This window comes from Bactrocera neohumeralis, chromosome 4, assembly GCF_024586455.1.
Source record: "Bactrocera neohumeralis isolate Rockhampton chromosome 4, APGP_CSIRO_Bneo_wtdbg2-racon-allhic-juicebox.fasta_v2, whole genome shotgun sequence".
Lineage (NCBI taxonomy): Eukaryota > Metazoa > Arthropoda > Insecta > Diptera > Tephritidae > Bactrocera > Bactrocera neohumeralis.
Genome location: NC_065921.1, coordinates 60,148,949 through 60,167,753, shown reverse-complemented (window position 1 = coordinate 60,167,753; position 18,805 = coordinate 60,148,949). Strand labels below are relative to the sequence as shown.

The following is an 18,805-nucleotide window of genomic DNA, read 5'->3' as shown; positions in this document are numbered from 1 at the left end:
TCGAGCTTAATTAAATAACTGTATACTCAATGGAGTTAAATTTTCTTTCCTACCTAAATTTACTTAAGTGCGTTAAGTGAAAATAAATCTAAAGCAAATTTAAAAAATGTATGCTGCAAACATAGTTTAAATTCCCCTACATAGACTAACTTAGTCAGAAATATTAAAAAAGTAACCAAAGTATCAGCCAAGAGCAGGGTGACAAATGTTAATGCAAATTTTGTTAGCTTTTCATTCTTTGTCGTTCCATTTGTTTAGTTTTATTTTGCAGGAATATACACTGAATTTATGCAAGCACATAATTAATGTACTCATAAGTTACTTTAACTACTGTAAACATTCTATTGAAAATGCAAGGAAATTACAGCACTCTGGCAACAACAATAAAAGCTCGCAACATTATTAAATTATACAAACATTTTGCACAACACAATTCGCTTTCTATCGTGGCTTTACCGCTTGCAGCAAGAAATTCCATAAGTCAGCAGCCATGGTATCAGTAGCGTAACCTACTTTTAGGCGCCCATGTGTTTTTACGACAACGTAGCTGCACGCAGCTCAAACAATTATTGTTAAGAAAGCATAATTGGCCGATGCCGATTCCCTTAAACCTTCATTAAAGCCAGCTACCCCAGCATACAGACAGAAACCCACATGCACAGGAATATGTGCAGACATAATTTACGCTCATACAATTTGCATAAATATGGACGAGGGATTGGTGCGACGGTTAACTGATATGCAGAGCACTCTATGCACTAAACAAGTAAATATAAATAAGTGAAAATGTGCTCTGAGTAATATTTCAGCCTCATGGCAGAGTACGCAAGCGCGGGGAAGGAGTTGATGCCGGCAGGCAAGCGCATAAATAAACGATATGGGTGTCCAGGAAAAGTTACTGTTGCGAGAAGTCAAAATTATTGTGGCACGCCCTTTCAGGGCGTCGGAGGCAGAAGCATGTAGATGGTGTTGCTCTTTCAAGTGGGATGTGGCACTCTCCCTAGTGGGCTTGTCGGCAAATTCGTGTTTCATATTTCTAACCAAAAATCCAAGATATTTTATGTTGCAGTGACTTTGTGATTGCACTAAAATGCATATTCATAAGTATTAATTGTTGTTTGCGGTGCTGCTGTTGAAATTGCGCTAAATTGTGTCTTTGCACTTCCCCCTCTGCAAAATCAACCGCTACAAAACACAACACAAATAGTTTTGGGCGTATTCTTCTGATTACTTCTCTGCCGCTCTCCTCTTCCCATCTATCTGATTTACCTCTCATTTCAACTTTTTTCTCGCTAAGTGAACTGTATTTACATATAAATGTATACCAGATACATGTTTGTATATTCATTTGTTTTTGCCACACTGTGACAACTCTAACCACGGCACGATAACAATACAAATAGAGCAGGAAATTTTAATTGTTGATTACTGGCGCTGAGTTGTGTTGCACTGTAGGCTGATTATATGTAAAAACTGATTAAAATATTAATTTTTAGTTCATTTAAATTTTAGTGGAGTGATGTTTGTTTTTTTTTTTTTTTATAGTATCGAAAGCCGAAGTGCGGAACTTTAATCTGCTAAACATAACCTACTCCCAACTCAAGACTCTCCCACGGAACCACTGAATAAGTATTACTTCGTGGAAGGGACAGGACATTTATGTCTCCCCTATTGCGCGGACTGACGGACGCCTTGTCTGTTGAAAATGTCTTAGTTTTGTCGTTATGAATGCTGACACTTCGCTAACAGCTTTCCATTTATCTGTCGACTGATACATGAGTGTCGTTAGATTATCGACCGTAAAGCTACCACCGAGTGTGGTTTTTAGTTTTTTCGTGGTATAGTGGACAATGAAATAGTACATTTTCAGAGTTTTCTATATACTCTTTGTCGACAGTACGGACGAATGTCATTGTGGAATCTGTAAAGGTAGTTTCTAAAGCACGCGCGTCCACTAAGTACTTGGGTCAGATAAAAGTCTAGGTCGCCATGTCGTCTGTGTATCCACGTGTGGATGTCCGGTATGAGTCGATGAGTCCTGCCACATTTTAGTGCTTTTGTTTCTCTCCTCTGTCCTTGTCGATACTCTTTTAGGCGCTGATAGCTGATGTCAATGGTTGTCATATTGGGTAATATTTCAGCAGCATCAATTGATATAGTCCAGAAAGCACTTATTACTCGGATTGCAGAAAGCCTATGCACCGCAATTATTTTTTTAGAATACGCTTTTTATTCATTGCCTGTATCCATACTAGTTCTGCTTAGAGTATTACGGAACTCATTGCTTTCGCTATTAAGAATCGCCGGCTGGAACGCACACAGCCTGTATAGGTCATCATTCTTGATAGAGCATTATATATTTTGGTTTCTTTACTGGAAGAATACTCCAGGTGTTCCTTAAATTTTAATTTGGAATCCAATATTACTCCCAGATACTTCAGCTGCGACTGTGAAGTAATCTCGCACTCCCCTATAGTGAGCTCTATTTGTTCTTGTACCTTCCTGGTGCTTATGAGTAAAATTTCAGTTTTTTGCTCCGCCAGTTCCAGTCTCACAGTAGAGACTGCCGTAGATCATTTACGCACTCATTGCATTTGTTTCTTAGGTCGACTAATTGTTTTGCCACTGCTACCACCATGAGGTCGTCCGCATACGCTATTAGTTTCACATCTTTTGGTTGCTCCCTTCTTAGCACCCCGTCATACATGAGGTTCCATAACAGCGGGCCTAACACTGGCCTCTGGGTTACTCCACTCGAGATAGAGTAGCTCCTGGCTCCTACGTTCGTATCATAAATTAGCCTTCTATTTTTAAAATAACCCGTATGAGGTATTCTTGGGCGCGAATTTTTTCCAGGGCTTTGATTATATGTGCCCATTTTGCCGTGTTGAACGCATTCTGGACATCCAAGGTAATCAGAGCGCAGTACTTTTTTGTGCAACCTTTCCATCTTTTCCCACTTACACACACATTTCGCAGTATCGATGATTTCTCGTAGTGCGTCAATAGTGGATCTCTTTTTTATAAAGCCGTATTGTCTCTCTGATATCCGCCGGCTTACTGCATTGCTAACTCCAAGCGGTTTCGTACTATACTTTCGTACACTTTACCCATTGTGTCGAGCATACACAAAGGTCGGTACGATGAATGTTCTGCAGGTGTGTTTTTTGGTTTTGGGAGCAGAAACAAACGCTGTACTTTTCACGAGTCAAGTATCACCTCTTCCTATATACAAGCGTTGAACATTTTAGCAAACAGTTGAGGTTTTGAGCTTAAAGCTTCCATCAGGGCTCTTTTAGGTATGCCATCTAATCCAGGTGTTTTTTTGTTTTTTTATTTTCTTTGCTATGGCCAGGAGCTCCTCTTCTGTGACTAACGGGGGTGACTCTGCAGCTTCGTTTCGTCGCTTGGCATAAGAAATCTGACAATGCATTAAAACCCCCCGCTATTACAATTGGAGTTTTGCCTCTGATTTCTAAAGACAGTCTTAAGAGGAAATCTTCAAATTCTGTAATTGCTGCGCTGGGACGAGCATAGCAAATTACAAAATATATCCCCTGTATATTCGCCCATGTGAAACAGTTATGCGCTGTGTGTTCCCCTTTGCAGAGCATGCAGATCGGAACGTTTTTGCATACCTTTGCTAAATGACCCGCAGTTTCACAACGTGTGCATTGAGAAGATCTGTCTGTCAAACTGCAGCAGTTACGCGCCATGTGACCCAGGTGGAAACACTTATAACATCTGGGAATAGGCGAGTATTCTCGAAGGCAACAGATCGACCAACCTATCTTAACTTTGCCTAATTTTAATGCAGCTTTAGCATCCTGAGCACGTAGGCATACAAGCGCTATCAGTGTGCCTCTACGGATTTTTTTCATACTTTTGACGCTTGATTTCTCCAGGTTTTGGATTCCACACTCTTTTTTTAGGGCTTCGCAGATTTCTTAAGGTGTAGTAATTTCTTCTAAATCCTTACACACTATTGTGACGCTATGAGTTTTTGGCTGTATAAGCGCCATTTCACCCACCGCTTCTTTTAAGACGTTTTGGAGTGATTCGGCTCTCTTGTCCACCTGATTTTTTAGTACAATCAGTAAGTCTCCTTTCATCGTTTTTCTTATGTAAGTCACGTTTGATCCCAACTTTTCAAGACCGCTCTCGCTTTTTATCTTCCTTAGAATATCAGCATTCGACGCACCTTTCTTTTTTGTTATTATGATAGCGTCCGGTTTCGTTCTTATTTTCTTTTCAATCGGCTTCCTATTCTAAACAACATCCAGCCATTTTTCACATGCGTTATGTTGACTTGTAATATCTATTACTTTCGTGACCTCACTGGTCATTTGTTTCACCTTTTCAATAGCCTTTTTTGGCTTTTTTGTGGGGGGTAGTTCGCCCGATGCTTCTCGCAGCCGCTTTTGGGTATTCAGCTCTTTAGAAATATGAGAAAGCTGTGTTCTTTCTCAATCATAATTTTTTTTCCGGTTTCTCGGCTTTGTTATATAACTACTCAATAAATCGCGCATAGCCTGGTTTACGTGCCTTTGACCAGCCATCATATTTTCCAACTCTTTTATTTTTCAACCCAGCTTGTTAAAGTCGTTGGCGGATTCATGATTTAATGATTTTTCTTCATTTTTGCTTGCCCGGTCAGCAGTTTCATCACTAAATGTTGGTCCAGAAGCGGTGGATTCCTTATTTCTGCCGTTAAGGGGCGTTCTCAAAATTTTAGAACTCCTCCAAAAAGGATTCTCTGATGTACGCCTCCTATTCTCAGAGGCCATACAACAGTGAGAAAATAGTTGGGCACACTTGTCAATGAGTACGTTCAGTCCCTGCTGCTAAAACCTAATTTATATGGTTATATGATTGGCAATGCCTAAACCAAAAGCAAAACGAAAAGGAGAAAAATGCGAATAAGCGGAAAATTAAAAAAAAATAACCACTCGTTTGATTCGCTGTTAGTAGGGGAAATAATAAAATTACAACAAAAAATTTAGAAATTTACCACGAAGTGTATTTGCAAAAAATGTTTGTTTACATTAAATTGTACTTATCTATTTCTTTAGATTTAGTATCCACGTGGATAGTCCGGAATTCCGGTAAGTCTTAAGCCAAATCAAAAGTGATTTTACTATGAAAAACTAAACAAGAGCGCAAAACAACACTTCCACCTCACTCAACACTTGTGTGTGTTCACGCAAGTGATGAAAGTTCTCTAATCGCCATTCTCTTGGAAGTTGACAGAAACGATTATTTTACATATGGCTCAAGCAGCTCACGACTTCCGGTTTTTAACCAAGTATCCTCTGGGTAGCTTAAGAACATCCGTTTGAAGGCGAGCTAAAGTGAGAAGGCGAAACATCCTCTACATAGGGTTGTGGGCTGGGTTTTGGACCCGCCACGTAAATAAACACCCCCAATGAAAATTTACAATCAGCCTCGCATTAGTAACCCCCTTTTTGATGACGACCATCGCAAACGAAATAAGTAGGTCCTTGTGGCATTTACTATAGTGGCCATATAAAATAGCGAAAGTTTGATGTGGGATTTGTGGTGGGAGAGAGACTCCGTCGCCGAGTACTACCATTCACTCCGGTGAATGAACGTCTAGCCACAATCCGCATCAAAGCGAGGTTCTTCAACATATCGCTGATTTGCGCCCACGCCCCGCCGGAAGAGAAGGACGATGGGACCAAATATGCCTTATATGAGCGCTTATGAGAGCTGCCCTCGCCCCGATGTCAAAATCGTGCTTCGCGATTTTAACGCCAGGGTGAGCAAAGAAAGTATCTTTGGCACGACGGTCGGTAAATTTAGCCTCCACGACGAAGCATCACCAAATGGGCTGAGGTTGATCGACTTTGCCGGGTCCCGAAATATGGTTATCTATAGTACTAGATTCCAGCATAAGAAGATTCATCAAGTCATCTGGCTGTGTCCGGATCGAAAAACCAATAACCAGATCGATCATGTTGTGTTAGACGGAAGACACGTCTCCAGTGTTTAAGATGTGCGTGAGGTTCTAACATCGACTCGGACCACTATATTGTTGCAGCCAAGATTCGCACCCGCCTTTGTGCAGCAAAAAACAAACGCCAAAAAACACAAGGAAGGTTCGACGTCGAGAAGCTGCAATCACAACGGATAGCCGAACGATTTTCTACTCGGCTTACACTCTTGCTCTCTAAGAGCACTCATCAACAACTCGGTATAAGGGAACTGTGGGACGGCATTTCAAACTCCGTACGTACAGCTGCAACCCAAACCATTGGTTTTCGGAAAATGCAGAAGAACAGCTGGTACGACGAGGAGTGCCGTGTCGCAGAGGAGAAAAAACAGACCGAGAGATGAAGAAGGAAGCGAAACGCATTTGTAGACATAAAAAAATAGAGGCCGAAATACGTGAGTATGAAGAGCTTGATAAGCTGGCAGACAAGGGTAAGGCTCGAAAGTTCTATGAAAAAATGTGGCGGCTAACAGAAGGTTTCAATACCTGAGCATACTCTTGTAGAACACCCAAGCGTGATCTTAAATTATGGAGGGAACACTACTCCAGCCTGCTGAATGGCAGTGAGACTACAACGCCAGAAGAAGGCGAACCCGATTCGCCAATCGATGACGATTGAGCAGACGTTCCTTTGCTCGACCATAAAGAAGTTCGAATAGCAATTACCCGCCTGAAGAACAACAAAGCAGCGGGGTTCGGTGGATTGCCGGCCGAGCTATTCAAACACGGTGGCGAAGGACTGATAAGGAGCATGTATCAGCTTCTTTGTAATTGTAAAATATTGTCGAACGAAAGCATGCCAAACGATTCCCACGACAGCCGGTTCTGCGCACCGGAACTGACTCGGATTTTATCCGAACAAGGGCTGTTTTTACGATCTAACCCCGTCAAAAAAGCACAAAAAAAAATGGGAATTTAAGTATGGTCTACCCAATCCACAAAAACGGAGACCCCACGATCTGCGCCAACTACCGTGGGATAAGCCTCATCAACATCGCACATAAGGTGTCTTCGATGGTATTGTGTGAAAGATTAAAGCCCACCGTCAACAAACTGATTGGACCTTATCAGTGTGGCTTTAAACCTGGAAAATCAACAACCGACCAGATATTCACCATGCGCCAAATCTTGGAAAAGACCCGTGAAAGAAGAATCGACAAACACCACCTCTTTGTCGATTTCAAAGCTGCTTTCGACAGCACGAGAGGAGCTGCCTTTATGCTGCGATGTCTGAATTTAATACGGCTGTGTAAACTGATGTTGAGCAACAACAAAAACTCCGTCAGGATCGGGAAGGACCTCTCCGCGCCGCTCGATACCAAATGGGGTTTCAGACTAGGCGACTATCGTGCGACTTTTTCAATCTGCTGCTGGAGAAAATAATTCGGGCTGCACAACTGATATTGATATCATCAATGTCAATGTCAGCCTGGAAATTCGGTAGACATGTATTGTTAGGGATAAAATTGGAAATGTCTGATTGTGTACCGAATAGTGTCATTATCCGAAAGCATTAACTTTTGGTTTCCATTTGAAGAAAAGTGCTACAGTCTCGCACATAATGCATATATGAATATGGTGATCATGCTCTATCAAAGCAACAAGCCAAAGATGGTTTTACGGTTCAGAGAGAATGATATTGATTTGAAAAATGATGAACGTGGAAGTCTACCAAAAAAGTTTGAAGACGCCGAACTGTAAGCAATATTAGATGAATACTATGATACTTCGAGTCTAAAGCAAATGGCAGACATGTTAAATGTTGCACAACAAACAATTTCAGACCGTTTGAAAGCATGGCAAAGCTCCAAAAATATGGAGAAAGGGTGTCACGTGAATTGAAAGAAGGACAAATGGAAAACTGAAAAAACACTTGTGAAATTTTTTTTACTTCAAAGAAAAACAGTTTTACATCGAATTGGAATAGTTACTGACGATGAAAAGTTTATTTATTTTAAGATTGCTAGAGAGAGAAAATCATGAGATTATCCATTAACATCGACTGTAAAAACATATCGATACGGTAAGAAGGCAATGCTGTGTGTTTGGTGAGATGAAATGGGTGTGGTATGTCATGAGCTTCTAAACCCTGGTGAAACTGCTAACATTAATCGCTACAGACAACAAATGCAACAAATGATAAATTTGAATGATGCGTTGATCGAAAAACGACTGGAATGGGCCAGAAGACACGGCAAAGTAATTTTGTTACGCGACAATGCACCTGCACACGGAGCAAAATATGTTCAGGATACAATCAAAATACTTGGCTGGGATCTGGTACTCTATCCGCCGTATTTACCAAACTTGGTCTCCGATTACCATTTGTTTTCATTGATGGGACACGCATTGGCTGAGCAGCACTTCAATCCCTAAGCACAAGCCAAAATTTTGTGTCTGATTGGTTTACTTCAAAAGACAAACATTTCTATTGGCATGGCATCTACGAATTGAGAGAAAAGTGGTCATAATGTGGGAAAAGTCCATACTTTTTTTATTTTCCCACTCAAAATCAATATTTAATTTTCATAAAAACGCCCATTTCAATGCGGTAACCTGGTAATATACAATTTTATATAGGGTTAGAAAGACAAGAGGAAGAAATCACTGGCCACTATAGTCTACATACGCAGCTTGATAAAAAAAAATTTTTGGTTTCTGTTCCGGTGCGTTAATGTACAGAGAAGATTTCCAACTTTTGAGCAGGCCACGTTTAGCTGGCCGTGAGAAAAACATGGCATTTCTAGATTTATGCCACACAGTTCTAGCGACTATTCTTGTGTCCTGTTGATTGTCATCGCAAATGTAAATCCCTGGCAACTGAATACGTTTGAATTGAAATGGAAAGTCGTTGGAATTCAAAGGAATACAGTCGGGTTCCTTTACACAGTCTCGGCGCATGAAATGGTGACATTCCAAGCCTCTCCAAGGAATTTAGAAATTTGATCGATTTGTATGACCGCCAACCTCCGGGAATCTTTCAGTTTAATTCATTAACATCGATGTTTTTGGCAGCAAAAATTGCGCGAGACTCAAGCAATCATAGTTACGATAATTTGGTCAATGTTGGGATAAACATTCATGACGAGTTCATCTTTCGTTGAAGTGAATTGACAAAGGTGGTGATATTAAACCACTGAAAGTTTCAATCGAAATTTGCCTTTTTCCAATTTTTAGCGAATACGATGCAAAATGTCTTCAACAATGTCAGTTTTGTTCGTATCCCATAATTGACGCCGATTTGAAGGCAGATATGTCGAAATGATCTTCGCGAAAAGTATGCGAACTTCAGTGGCATGCGAAGTAGCTATCGCATCGTCCATCATTTGATTCCATTGATTATAATGTACCAGCAATTATAATTGCTAGCATGCTTCTCAAAAGTTGCACACATCGTACCATTCACAGCACGCAATGACTCAAATGAAGTTGAACCGCGGACATTAATCAATAGCAACTGAAGGTAGAAGTAATCGCCGTTTTTCAGGTGTATTATACAAGGTGCGTTCCGAAGTAAAGAGGACAGGAAAAAAAACAGGACAAATAGTTTTTTCGGCGAAATCAATTTATTTTATTCAAGATAGTCTCCTTCTGCTTCAATACAGCTTTCTTCACGCTCCAAAAGCGTGTCGAAAGAGTGTTTTAGTTCGTTGGCCTGTATGGACGCCAATATGCCGGTCCAAGCTTTTTGAATGGCCTCTACGTCTACGTCTGCATAACGCTTTCTTTTCATGGGCAAATGCATTTTTCCGAAAAGGAACTATGCAAGTGTCACATCAAATATTCGGCCAAAATGCGATAAATCGATGTTTTGGAGATGTTTAATTCCATTTCCATTAATTTTATTGATGATTTCGGCTGATTTTTGACGCATTCATTCACAGTTTCGATGGAATTTCCGGTGATCACGGATTTTGATTGGCCCACATTTGAGTCATTGGTGATCGTCATTTATGTCCTCAGGACCATTTTGAAAGCGTTGAACTCACTCGTGCACTCTGCTACGGGATGGGCAATCATCGCCATAACTTGTTTCAGCAATTGAAACGTTTCGGTAAAAGTTTTACCAATTTTAAAATAAAATTTATTGTTGGCTCTTTGTTCGAAGCTTATTTTCGCAGCGATAACACCAAAATGATGACACTTAAAATGCAATAACTTCACTTCCAATGAAGGAAATGTCATGAAATTCTTACTGGATAATGGATAAATATAGCAGATTATAACGCGTCGACATATCGGTGGCGCCAACAGGGGCGCTAGATTACACAAGTAAGGAAGGGCTAAGTTCGGGTGTCACCGAACATTTTATACTCTCGCATGATAAAGTGATAATCAAGATACCGTTATTAGCAAATTTATTGCGAGAATATAAAAATGATGCCCTCTGAATTACATGAAAATATCTGAGAGATTTACCGATATTTTCGGTGAAAAATTAGGTTAGGTTAGGTTAGGCACTGAATTCTTCGTGTTCGATATTAGGGACCTTGAAAAGTTATAGTCCGATCACGACAATTTTTCCACAAGGGATACCTCAGCTCAAATACCGTATTTGTGTAAAGTTTTATTCCGCTATCATCATTGGTTCCTAATGTACTATATATTATTCAGAGAAGGCATCAGAAGGAATTCAAAATAGCGTTATATTGGAAGAAGGCATGGTTGTGAACCGATTTCACCCATATTTCGTACATGTTATCAGGGTGTTAAGAAAATATTATGTACCGAATTTCATTGAAATCGGTTTAGTAGTTCCTGAGAAATGGTTTTTGGTCCATAAGTGGGCGACGCCACGCCCATTTTCAATTTTTAAAAAAAGCCTGAGTGCAGCTTCCTTCCGTCATTTCTTCCGAAAAATTTAATGTTTCTGACGTTTTTTGTTAGTCAGTTAACGCACTTTTAGTAATTTTCAACATAACCTTTGTATGGGAGGTGGGCGTGGTTATTATCCGATTTCCCCAATTTTTGAACTGTGTATGGAAATGCCTGAAGGAAACGACTCTATAGAGCTTGGTTGACATAGCTATAGTAGTTTCCGAGATATGTACAAAAAACATAGTAGGGGCGGGGCCACGCCCACTTTTCCAAAAAAATTACGTCCAAATATGCGCCTCCCAAATGCGATCCTTTATGCCAAATTTCACTTTAATATCTTTATTTATGGCTTAGTTATGACTTTTAATAGGTTTTCGGTTTCCGCCATTTTGTGGGCGTGACAGTGGGCCGATTTTGCCCATCTTCGAACTTTACTGTGAAAACCACCTTGTTTAAATTCGTCCAAAGGTATTATTTGAGAACACACCTGTATGTCCATTTACTGGTCGGCCTTGCTTTTTGCGTAACTATTTCTTGGACGATGCATTCCATGTATAATATCAAGGCATTTCCGAATAGAGCAATGTTCTGGCAAACGGATCACTGCCGAAAGTTAAGAAAATACCCGTCAATGTTAATTCTGTTGCTGGCGGAAAACGTTCATGAATTGCAAAAGTAAATATCTTACAAAAGGCTTTATTGCAGTTCACGTATCGACCGTATCGTTCAAGTCCATTAACCGCTATGTTACTTCCTTTGGAGACGTATTGGCAAACGTATTTAATAGATTTCACCAAACTGCAATATGCAACATTGAAATGAGTTTTGAATTTGAATTAGACAACAGGTTCGAATATGGTACGATGTTGTCAACTTTGATATTCACTCTTCTAAATTGAATGCTGAATGTTTTGCCATTGTCGTCTGGTGAGCGACGCCGATACAGTGGATATCCATCATTTTCAGTTTACATCATTTTCAGATTGCGTTTCCTAAAGAAAAGGACGTGGATGGCGTTTCGTGCATTTATTGTCAGACATGCAAACCGAAGTGGGATTGTGGTGTCCGCAAGGTCCATGAACCATATTGGTTTTCATGACTTCGTATAATACTGGATCTTTCTCTGCATCAGGAATTTCCGCAGAAATGATTTTGTCAATTCGATCTGGTGTAACCACCATCCACCATCCAAAGAGAAATATGCCATTGCGTGCGGCAAACCTCTTTTTTGCCACTAAACAGAGTTCATCCAGTATCTAACAGCACCACATATACGTTGCTTCAAGATAAAGTCCATAAAACATCGACCATCGATGTTTTGAAAGTCGTGCTGTGACATCATGACGATCGATTCCTAATTGACCGCGATCTAAATTCCGAAATCTATGGTATGACCATTTTGCATTGCAAACAAATGTAACAAAGAAATCCGCCCGTCCATTATTCCGCATGTATATCATCGCATCCTAGAAGAACTCGTGCCTGTGCTTTGGTCTGCCAATGTATGTTGATGGCAAAAAAAAGCGCCGACCGATATTAGGGCGACTTCTTCCTGCAATGGTGACAAATTTCAATCTATAATTGATCACTTTGTAAGAAACACACATAAAGTTTTCACTGAATAATTTTTAATAATTTACCTTTTAGATAGCCGAAATAAAGAAAGCAATTGACCGAAATGGAATGATTCAAATAATTTACAAATAAATCAATTGGAAAACAAAACAAACAAGATTTTGTATGAAAAAGTCACTTTTTGGAAATTTACGCTCGTAAGTCGGTTAAAAATGAACATTTTCTTAATTTTTCTTTTAAAAACCATCCTCATTGGATTCCCTTTAAAGTGTAATAGTTGAAGTCATTTTTCATTTCATGCAACGATTTAGTCAGCTATAGCGAACAGACAAAAAACCCAACTTATTTTTATATATAAGAAAAACATATATATTAAAGGACATATGTACATGAATGTTAAATTAACGAATTTGAAATTTGAAGAAAATTAAGGTTTGGTTAATTTTTATTAAAGATGTATGCATTGTTCGTACTTTATAGCTAGATTAAGTTTAATTCACATTAAGGCAATATTACGATTCCTTTGGCGCCGAGATTTGATGGTACGGATGGATGGAGGAGGTCCTCAGGATTAAAAAATGCATACGCATATACCCTCCTCAGACTCATAGTTTTCGAGATATTTGTATTTAAAGTTCCACAATTTTATATACAATTCACTCTCATTTTATTTGTATTTACATGACATAACAAATACCAGAGTTGCCACATGTTGTGTTTTGAAAAAATTATCCAAAAGATTCAGATTATAGCCTCAAATCGCGGCGCCAAAATAATCGTAATCGTGCCCACATTAAACCCATTTTTTAGGTTATGCTCAATTTTTATCATTGTAAGAAAAACAATCCTTCCAGAGAGTGCTCATGCTCCTTGTAGATGATGTTTTATTATTTGAGTGTGTTTATGTTTTGCTGTGCTATTTTTGTGGTCCGAACTTTGTTAAATACATATTTGCCACAATTATTTTGAACGCTTAGCGTTTTTCAAGTAAAATGTTTTATTCAGTTGTTTTTGCTATTTTCTTTTTACTTATTTGGAATATGTAAACTGGTCTCATCTCTTAATTTCATTGCGGTTAGTGGATGTACCCAACTTGAGCTTGTTGATCGCTTATCCGATGGCTCAGCATTAACTTGTTGGATATACATGTTTGACAGATTTAGTATTGAACATGCAGATATAATTTCCTCAAATAAGTTAAAGTCGAACTATCCGAATCTGCTTCTTTTGAAGAGCTCAGCGATTGTAATGTTTAACCGATATTTCGGGTGGAAAGTTCCTAGAATATAATTCTGATCGTCTTGATCGTCACTTCGATCAATTCCTGAAGGAAGTCAAAAGGAGGTGGGTAAAATCGCATTTTTATATGGTAAGATCTAAAGCTATTTTGTAGTAGTTTATCTCGAGAGTTGTACAAAACAAAATAAACGGTTTTCGAAATAAATCGTCTTGAAAAATGTGTCATGTAGTTAGCAACCCTTACATTACAAAACATAATATCAAAATAAAAGACAAACAAGTAAGGAAGGGCTAAGTTCGGGTGTCACCGAACATTTTATACTCTCGCATGATAAAGTGATAATCGAGATTTCATTATACGTCATTTACATATTTTTCAAATACCGTATTTTTGTAAAGTTTTATTCCGCTATCATCATTGGTTCCTAATGTACTATATATTATACAGAGAAGGCATCAGATGGAATTCAAAATAGCGTTATATTAGAAGAAAGCGTGGTTGTTAACCGATTTCACCTATATTTCGTAGATGTCATCAGGGTGTTAAGGAAATATTATATACCGAATTTCATTGAAATCGGTTCAGTAGTTCCTGAGATATGGTTTTTGATCCATAAGTGGGCGACGCCACGCCCATTTTCAATTTTTAAAAAAAAGCCTGAGTGCAACTTCCTTCTGCAATTTCTTCCGTAAAATTTAATGTTTCTGACGTTTTTTGTTAGTCCGTTAACGCACTTTTAGTGATTTTCAACATAAACTTTGTATGGGAGGTGGGCGTGGTTATTATCCGATTTCTTCCATTTTTGAACTGTGTATGGAAATGCCTGAAGGAAACGACTCTGTAGAGTTTGGTTGACATAGCTATAGTAGTTTCCGAGATACGTACAAAAAACTTAGTAGGGGGCGGGGCCACGCCCACTTTTTCAAAAAAATTACGTCCAAATATGCTCCTCCCTAATGCGATCCTTTGTGCCAAATTTCACTTTAATATCTTTATTTATGGCTTTCATCATGATATCTCAATTTTTACTCAAGTTACAGCTTGCACGGACGGACGGACAGACAGACATCCGGATTTCAACTCTACTCGTCACCCTGATGACTTTGGTATATATAACCCTATATCTGACTCTTTTAGTTTTAGGACTTACAAACAACCGTTATGTGAACAAAACTATAATACTCTCCTTAGCAACATTGTTGCGAGAGTATAAAAATCAAACTAATATTATTAAAAACAAAAAATGTACATATATTCTCTTTTCAACATTGTACCGAAAGTACAATAGTAAATTGTTCCGCTGCTCTCTACACCACAAATCTCACACATCGAGAACTTCTCTCTGGTTTAAGCAAGCTAACATTGGTGGCGAATGGTTGGACACTGCCAGCGGTGCCACATTCGGAGTTCGAAATCCGGCAGATATGCAAGTGATCGGCTGTGTGCCCGACATGACTGCAGTCGAAGCGCAAAAAGCGATAGATGACGACACAAGAGCTTTTTACGCGACCGAATGGAAGTTGATTACAGCACGTGAGCGCTCGCAGTTGCTGAAGGTTTGTCGGCAGAAAATTATATATTATGTGTATAATACATATGTATATCTCGTGAAACTTCTAATGGTTTTCTTCACAGAATTGGCACATCTTGATTTCACAGCATTGCGTTGAATTTAACATTACCACGGCGGAATGTGGAAAACCATTGACCGAGTCACTATCCGAGGTAGCTTATGGTCAGTCGTTTGTCGAATGGTTTGCCGAGGAAGCACGACGCATTGATGGCCAACTCATCGCCAGTTCTTCACGAAAAAAATTTGGTACACCCCGGAGTTTATTCGACCAGGGTGATTTTTTTTTGAAGCGCGGCCGAAGGCCGCCCACGCAAAAAGGAGTTCTACGCGAAAAAAATGTAATACACCCCAGTGTTGGGCTGACTAGGTTTATATTTTTTATAAGTTGTTGATTCTCGTCGTTGGGGTATAATCTGTTCACTTTATTACAAATGATGTCGATAAGGCAACACTTATTATTTGACAAATTTATTTTTAAAAATGATGTCGATAAGGTAACACTTATCATTTGACAGTTTGAAATTAATTTGTTATTTTTAAATATTAATTCAACAATAATTTAAATGTATAATAAAAGCTATTTTTGCAATATATGATATAAAATAAATGTGTGCAAACGAATTAGTGATGTGTTAGTGTATATAAAATTGAAAAATATAAGTGCAAAATTAATTTTAAGTATAGAAAAAATGTTATTAAAATACTGCAAATTTTAAATTTTAAACGCGAATATCTCTTAAACTATAAGCTTCCTGCGGCTATAACCATATATATCCTTGATCAGGATAATCTCCTCTATCCGACCATATCCTTTTTATCCTTGAAATCCTGGGACGGTATACTAAATTCTTCCCGCTGCGCGAGCCGCTTGGTGTCGCAGCACTCATAACACCATGGAACTTTTCAATGTCCTTAGTCTTATGCAAAGCAGCAGCGGCTTTGGCGGCCGGTAAGTATCGGGTGATTTTTTAAGAGCTTGATAACTTTTTAAAAAAAAAACGCATAAAATTTGCAAAATCTCATCGGTTCTTTATTTGAAACGTTAGATTGGTTCATGACATTTACTTTTTGAAGATAATTTCATTTAAATGTTGACCGCGGCTGCGTCTTAGGTGGTCCATTCGGAAAGTCCAATCAAGAAATTTTCAGTGAATGGGCCCTAGAAAAGTTGGCAGAAAATCCGCTTTTTTATCGACAAATTTTGTTCAGCGATGAGGCTCATTTCTGATTGAATGGCTACGTAAATAAGCAAAATTGCCGCATTTGGGGTGAAGAGCAACCAGAAGCCGTTCAAGAACTTGCATCCCGAAAAATGCACTGTTTGGTGTGGTTTGTACGCTGGTGGAATCATTGGACCGTATTTTTTCAAAGATGCTGTTGGACGCAACGTTACGGTGAATGGCGATCGCTATCGTTCGATGCTAACAAACTTTTTGTTGCCAAAAATGGAAGAACTGAACTTGGTTGACATGTGGTTTCAACAAGATGGCGCTACATGCCACACAGCTCGCGATTCTATGGCCATTTTGAGGGAAAACTTCGGAGAACAATTCATCTCAAGAAATGGACCCGTAAGTTGGCCACCAAGATCATGCGATTTAACGCCTTTAGACTATTTTTTGTGGGGCTACGTCAAGTCTAAAGTCTACAGAAATAAGCCAGCAACTATTCCAGCTTTGGAAGACAACATTTCCGAAGAAATTCGGGCTATTCGAAATGCTCGAAAAAGTTGCCCAAAATTGGACTTTCCGAATGGACCACCTAAGACGCAGCCGCGGTCAACATTTAAATGAAATTATCTTCAAAAAGTAAATGTCATGAACCAATCTAACGTTTCAAATAAAGAACCGATGAGATTTTGCAAATTTTATGCGTTTTTTTTTTAAAAAAAAGTTATCAAGCTCTTAAAAAATCACCCGATATAAGCCGCAGTGCCGACATGAATTTTGAAAAAATGTATGTTAATTTTTAATAACATCGAACATGCTACAGGCTGCACAGTCGTCGTCAAACCTGATGAAAATACACCACTTACTTGTTTGGCACTCGCCAAACTCTCCCAAATGGCCTGTATACCATCTGGTGTTTTCAACGTGATCACCACGAGGCGAGCTCCTGCCATCGGTGAGCTCTTCTGTCAAAGCCCGCTGGTGTGTGGCATCTCTTTCACCGGCTCCACCGAAGTTGGCAAACTTTTGTTTCGTGAATCAGCTGGCTTGCTAAAACGTGTTTCGTTAGAACTCGGCGGTAATGCTCCATTCATTGTCTTCGAATCAGCTGACATAGCCGAAGCAGTGAAGGGTGCAATGTTATCGAAATTTCGAAACGGCGGACAAATTTGTGTCTCAGCAAACCGTTTTTACATACATTCTGCTATGTATGAAGACTTTCTGAAACAGTTGCAAGCACAAGTTGAAGCTTTGAAAATTGGTCCGGGATACGATAAAAGTGTGGACGTTGGTCCACTCATTAATACAGCACAGTTAAAGCGAATTGAGGCATTTATGAAAGATGCACTTTCCAGACATGCAAAGGTAATATGCGGTGGTAAACATTTGCACGAAATCGGTGAACTCTTCTATGCACCCACCATCATTACCGACGTGGACCGTACATCACGTATTTATCGTGAAGAAATCTTCGGTCCAGTTATTACATTGGCAAAGTTCGACACGGAAGACAATAAATAAATAAATAATATGTAATAACCAAATAAAAGTCAAATTATGACATAACAATTTAAAATTTGAAACCAAAAAAAATAAGGATTTAAAATAATAGCTTAAATAAAAAATTTTTTAAACAAGTACTAGTAAGGAAGGGCTAAGTTCGGGTGCAACCGAAGATTTTATACTCTTGCAACTTGCAAGAATCAAAGCCAGGCAAATATTTAAGGGGAAAACGTCAACCAGAGGATCGTAGTTTAAGCAATTTTATATAACATAAAATAAAACGATGTGTTTTTACTTGGCAGCACTATGTGCTTATGTTGAGCTTTATTACAAAACTGAAAACTTAATTCTATTGCAAGCCACCATCAAGCTTAGCTCGAGCCCTATAAGTGCCTAGTCATCAAAATTAGGTTTGCGCGTGTTTCGCTCACCTATCTAATAATCGGGAGAACGGATGCGCGTGTAGCGCATTCCATTGAGCTAAGATTGCAATAGTAGTCTCAACTGTAAGTTGACTCCTAATTGTGCAGACATTGTTGTCAGCGAATTTATATGAATTTATATTGTGTTAACTCTTCCCTCCGAAATTCCAATCGTCCCCGATTGGTCTTTAAAAGTATGGTATGTCGTTAAGAATTTTATGTTTTGCTACTTTTCTTGTAGGCATATGAATCGCTTCCGCGTTTTGAATAGTGATTTCGGCATTTTTCCGTGTCCGAATTTTAAGAGTTATAATTATGATTATAACAACAACCAAAATTCCGAAATGAGTTAGCATACTAGACTTGACTAGTAAATTTAGAGAGCTAAATTTTTTTATATTTTTAATATTAAGCTCTCTCATAAACTTTAGAGATAGTACTTCTTCGTACTCGGATCGAGAATTTGAATTATGGATTAATGCTGGCATTGGT

The 18,805-nt window shown here is 38.9% G+C and overlaps 1 protein-coding gene across 1 annotated transcript; it reads left to right on the top strand.

Annotated features, from left to right (window-relative positions):
• Window positions 1-14,402: 14,402 nt before the first annotated feature.
• On the top strand, window positions 14,403-17,909 carry LOC126755804 (succinate-semialdehyde dehydrogenase [NADP(+)] GabD-like). The gene is made up of 4 exons (XM_050468529.1): window positions 14,403-15,202; window positions 15,282-15,460; window positions 16,062-16,168; window positions 17,212-17,909. The coding sequence occupies exons 1-4, from the start codon at window positions 14,603-14,605 to the stop codon at window positions 17,907-17,909; spliced, it is 1,584 nt and encodes a 527-aa protein (XP_050324486.1). The 5' UTR covers window positions 14,403-14,602.
• Window positions 17,910-18,805: the final 896 nt, after the last annotated feature.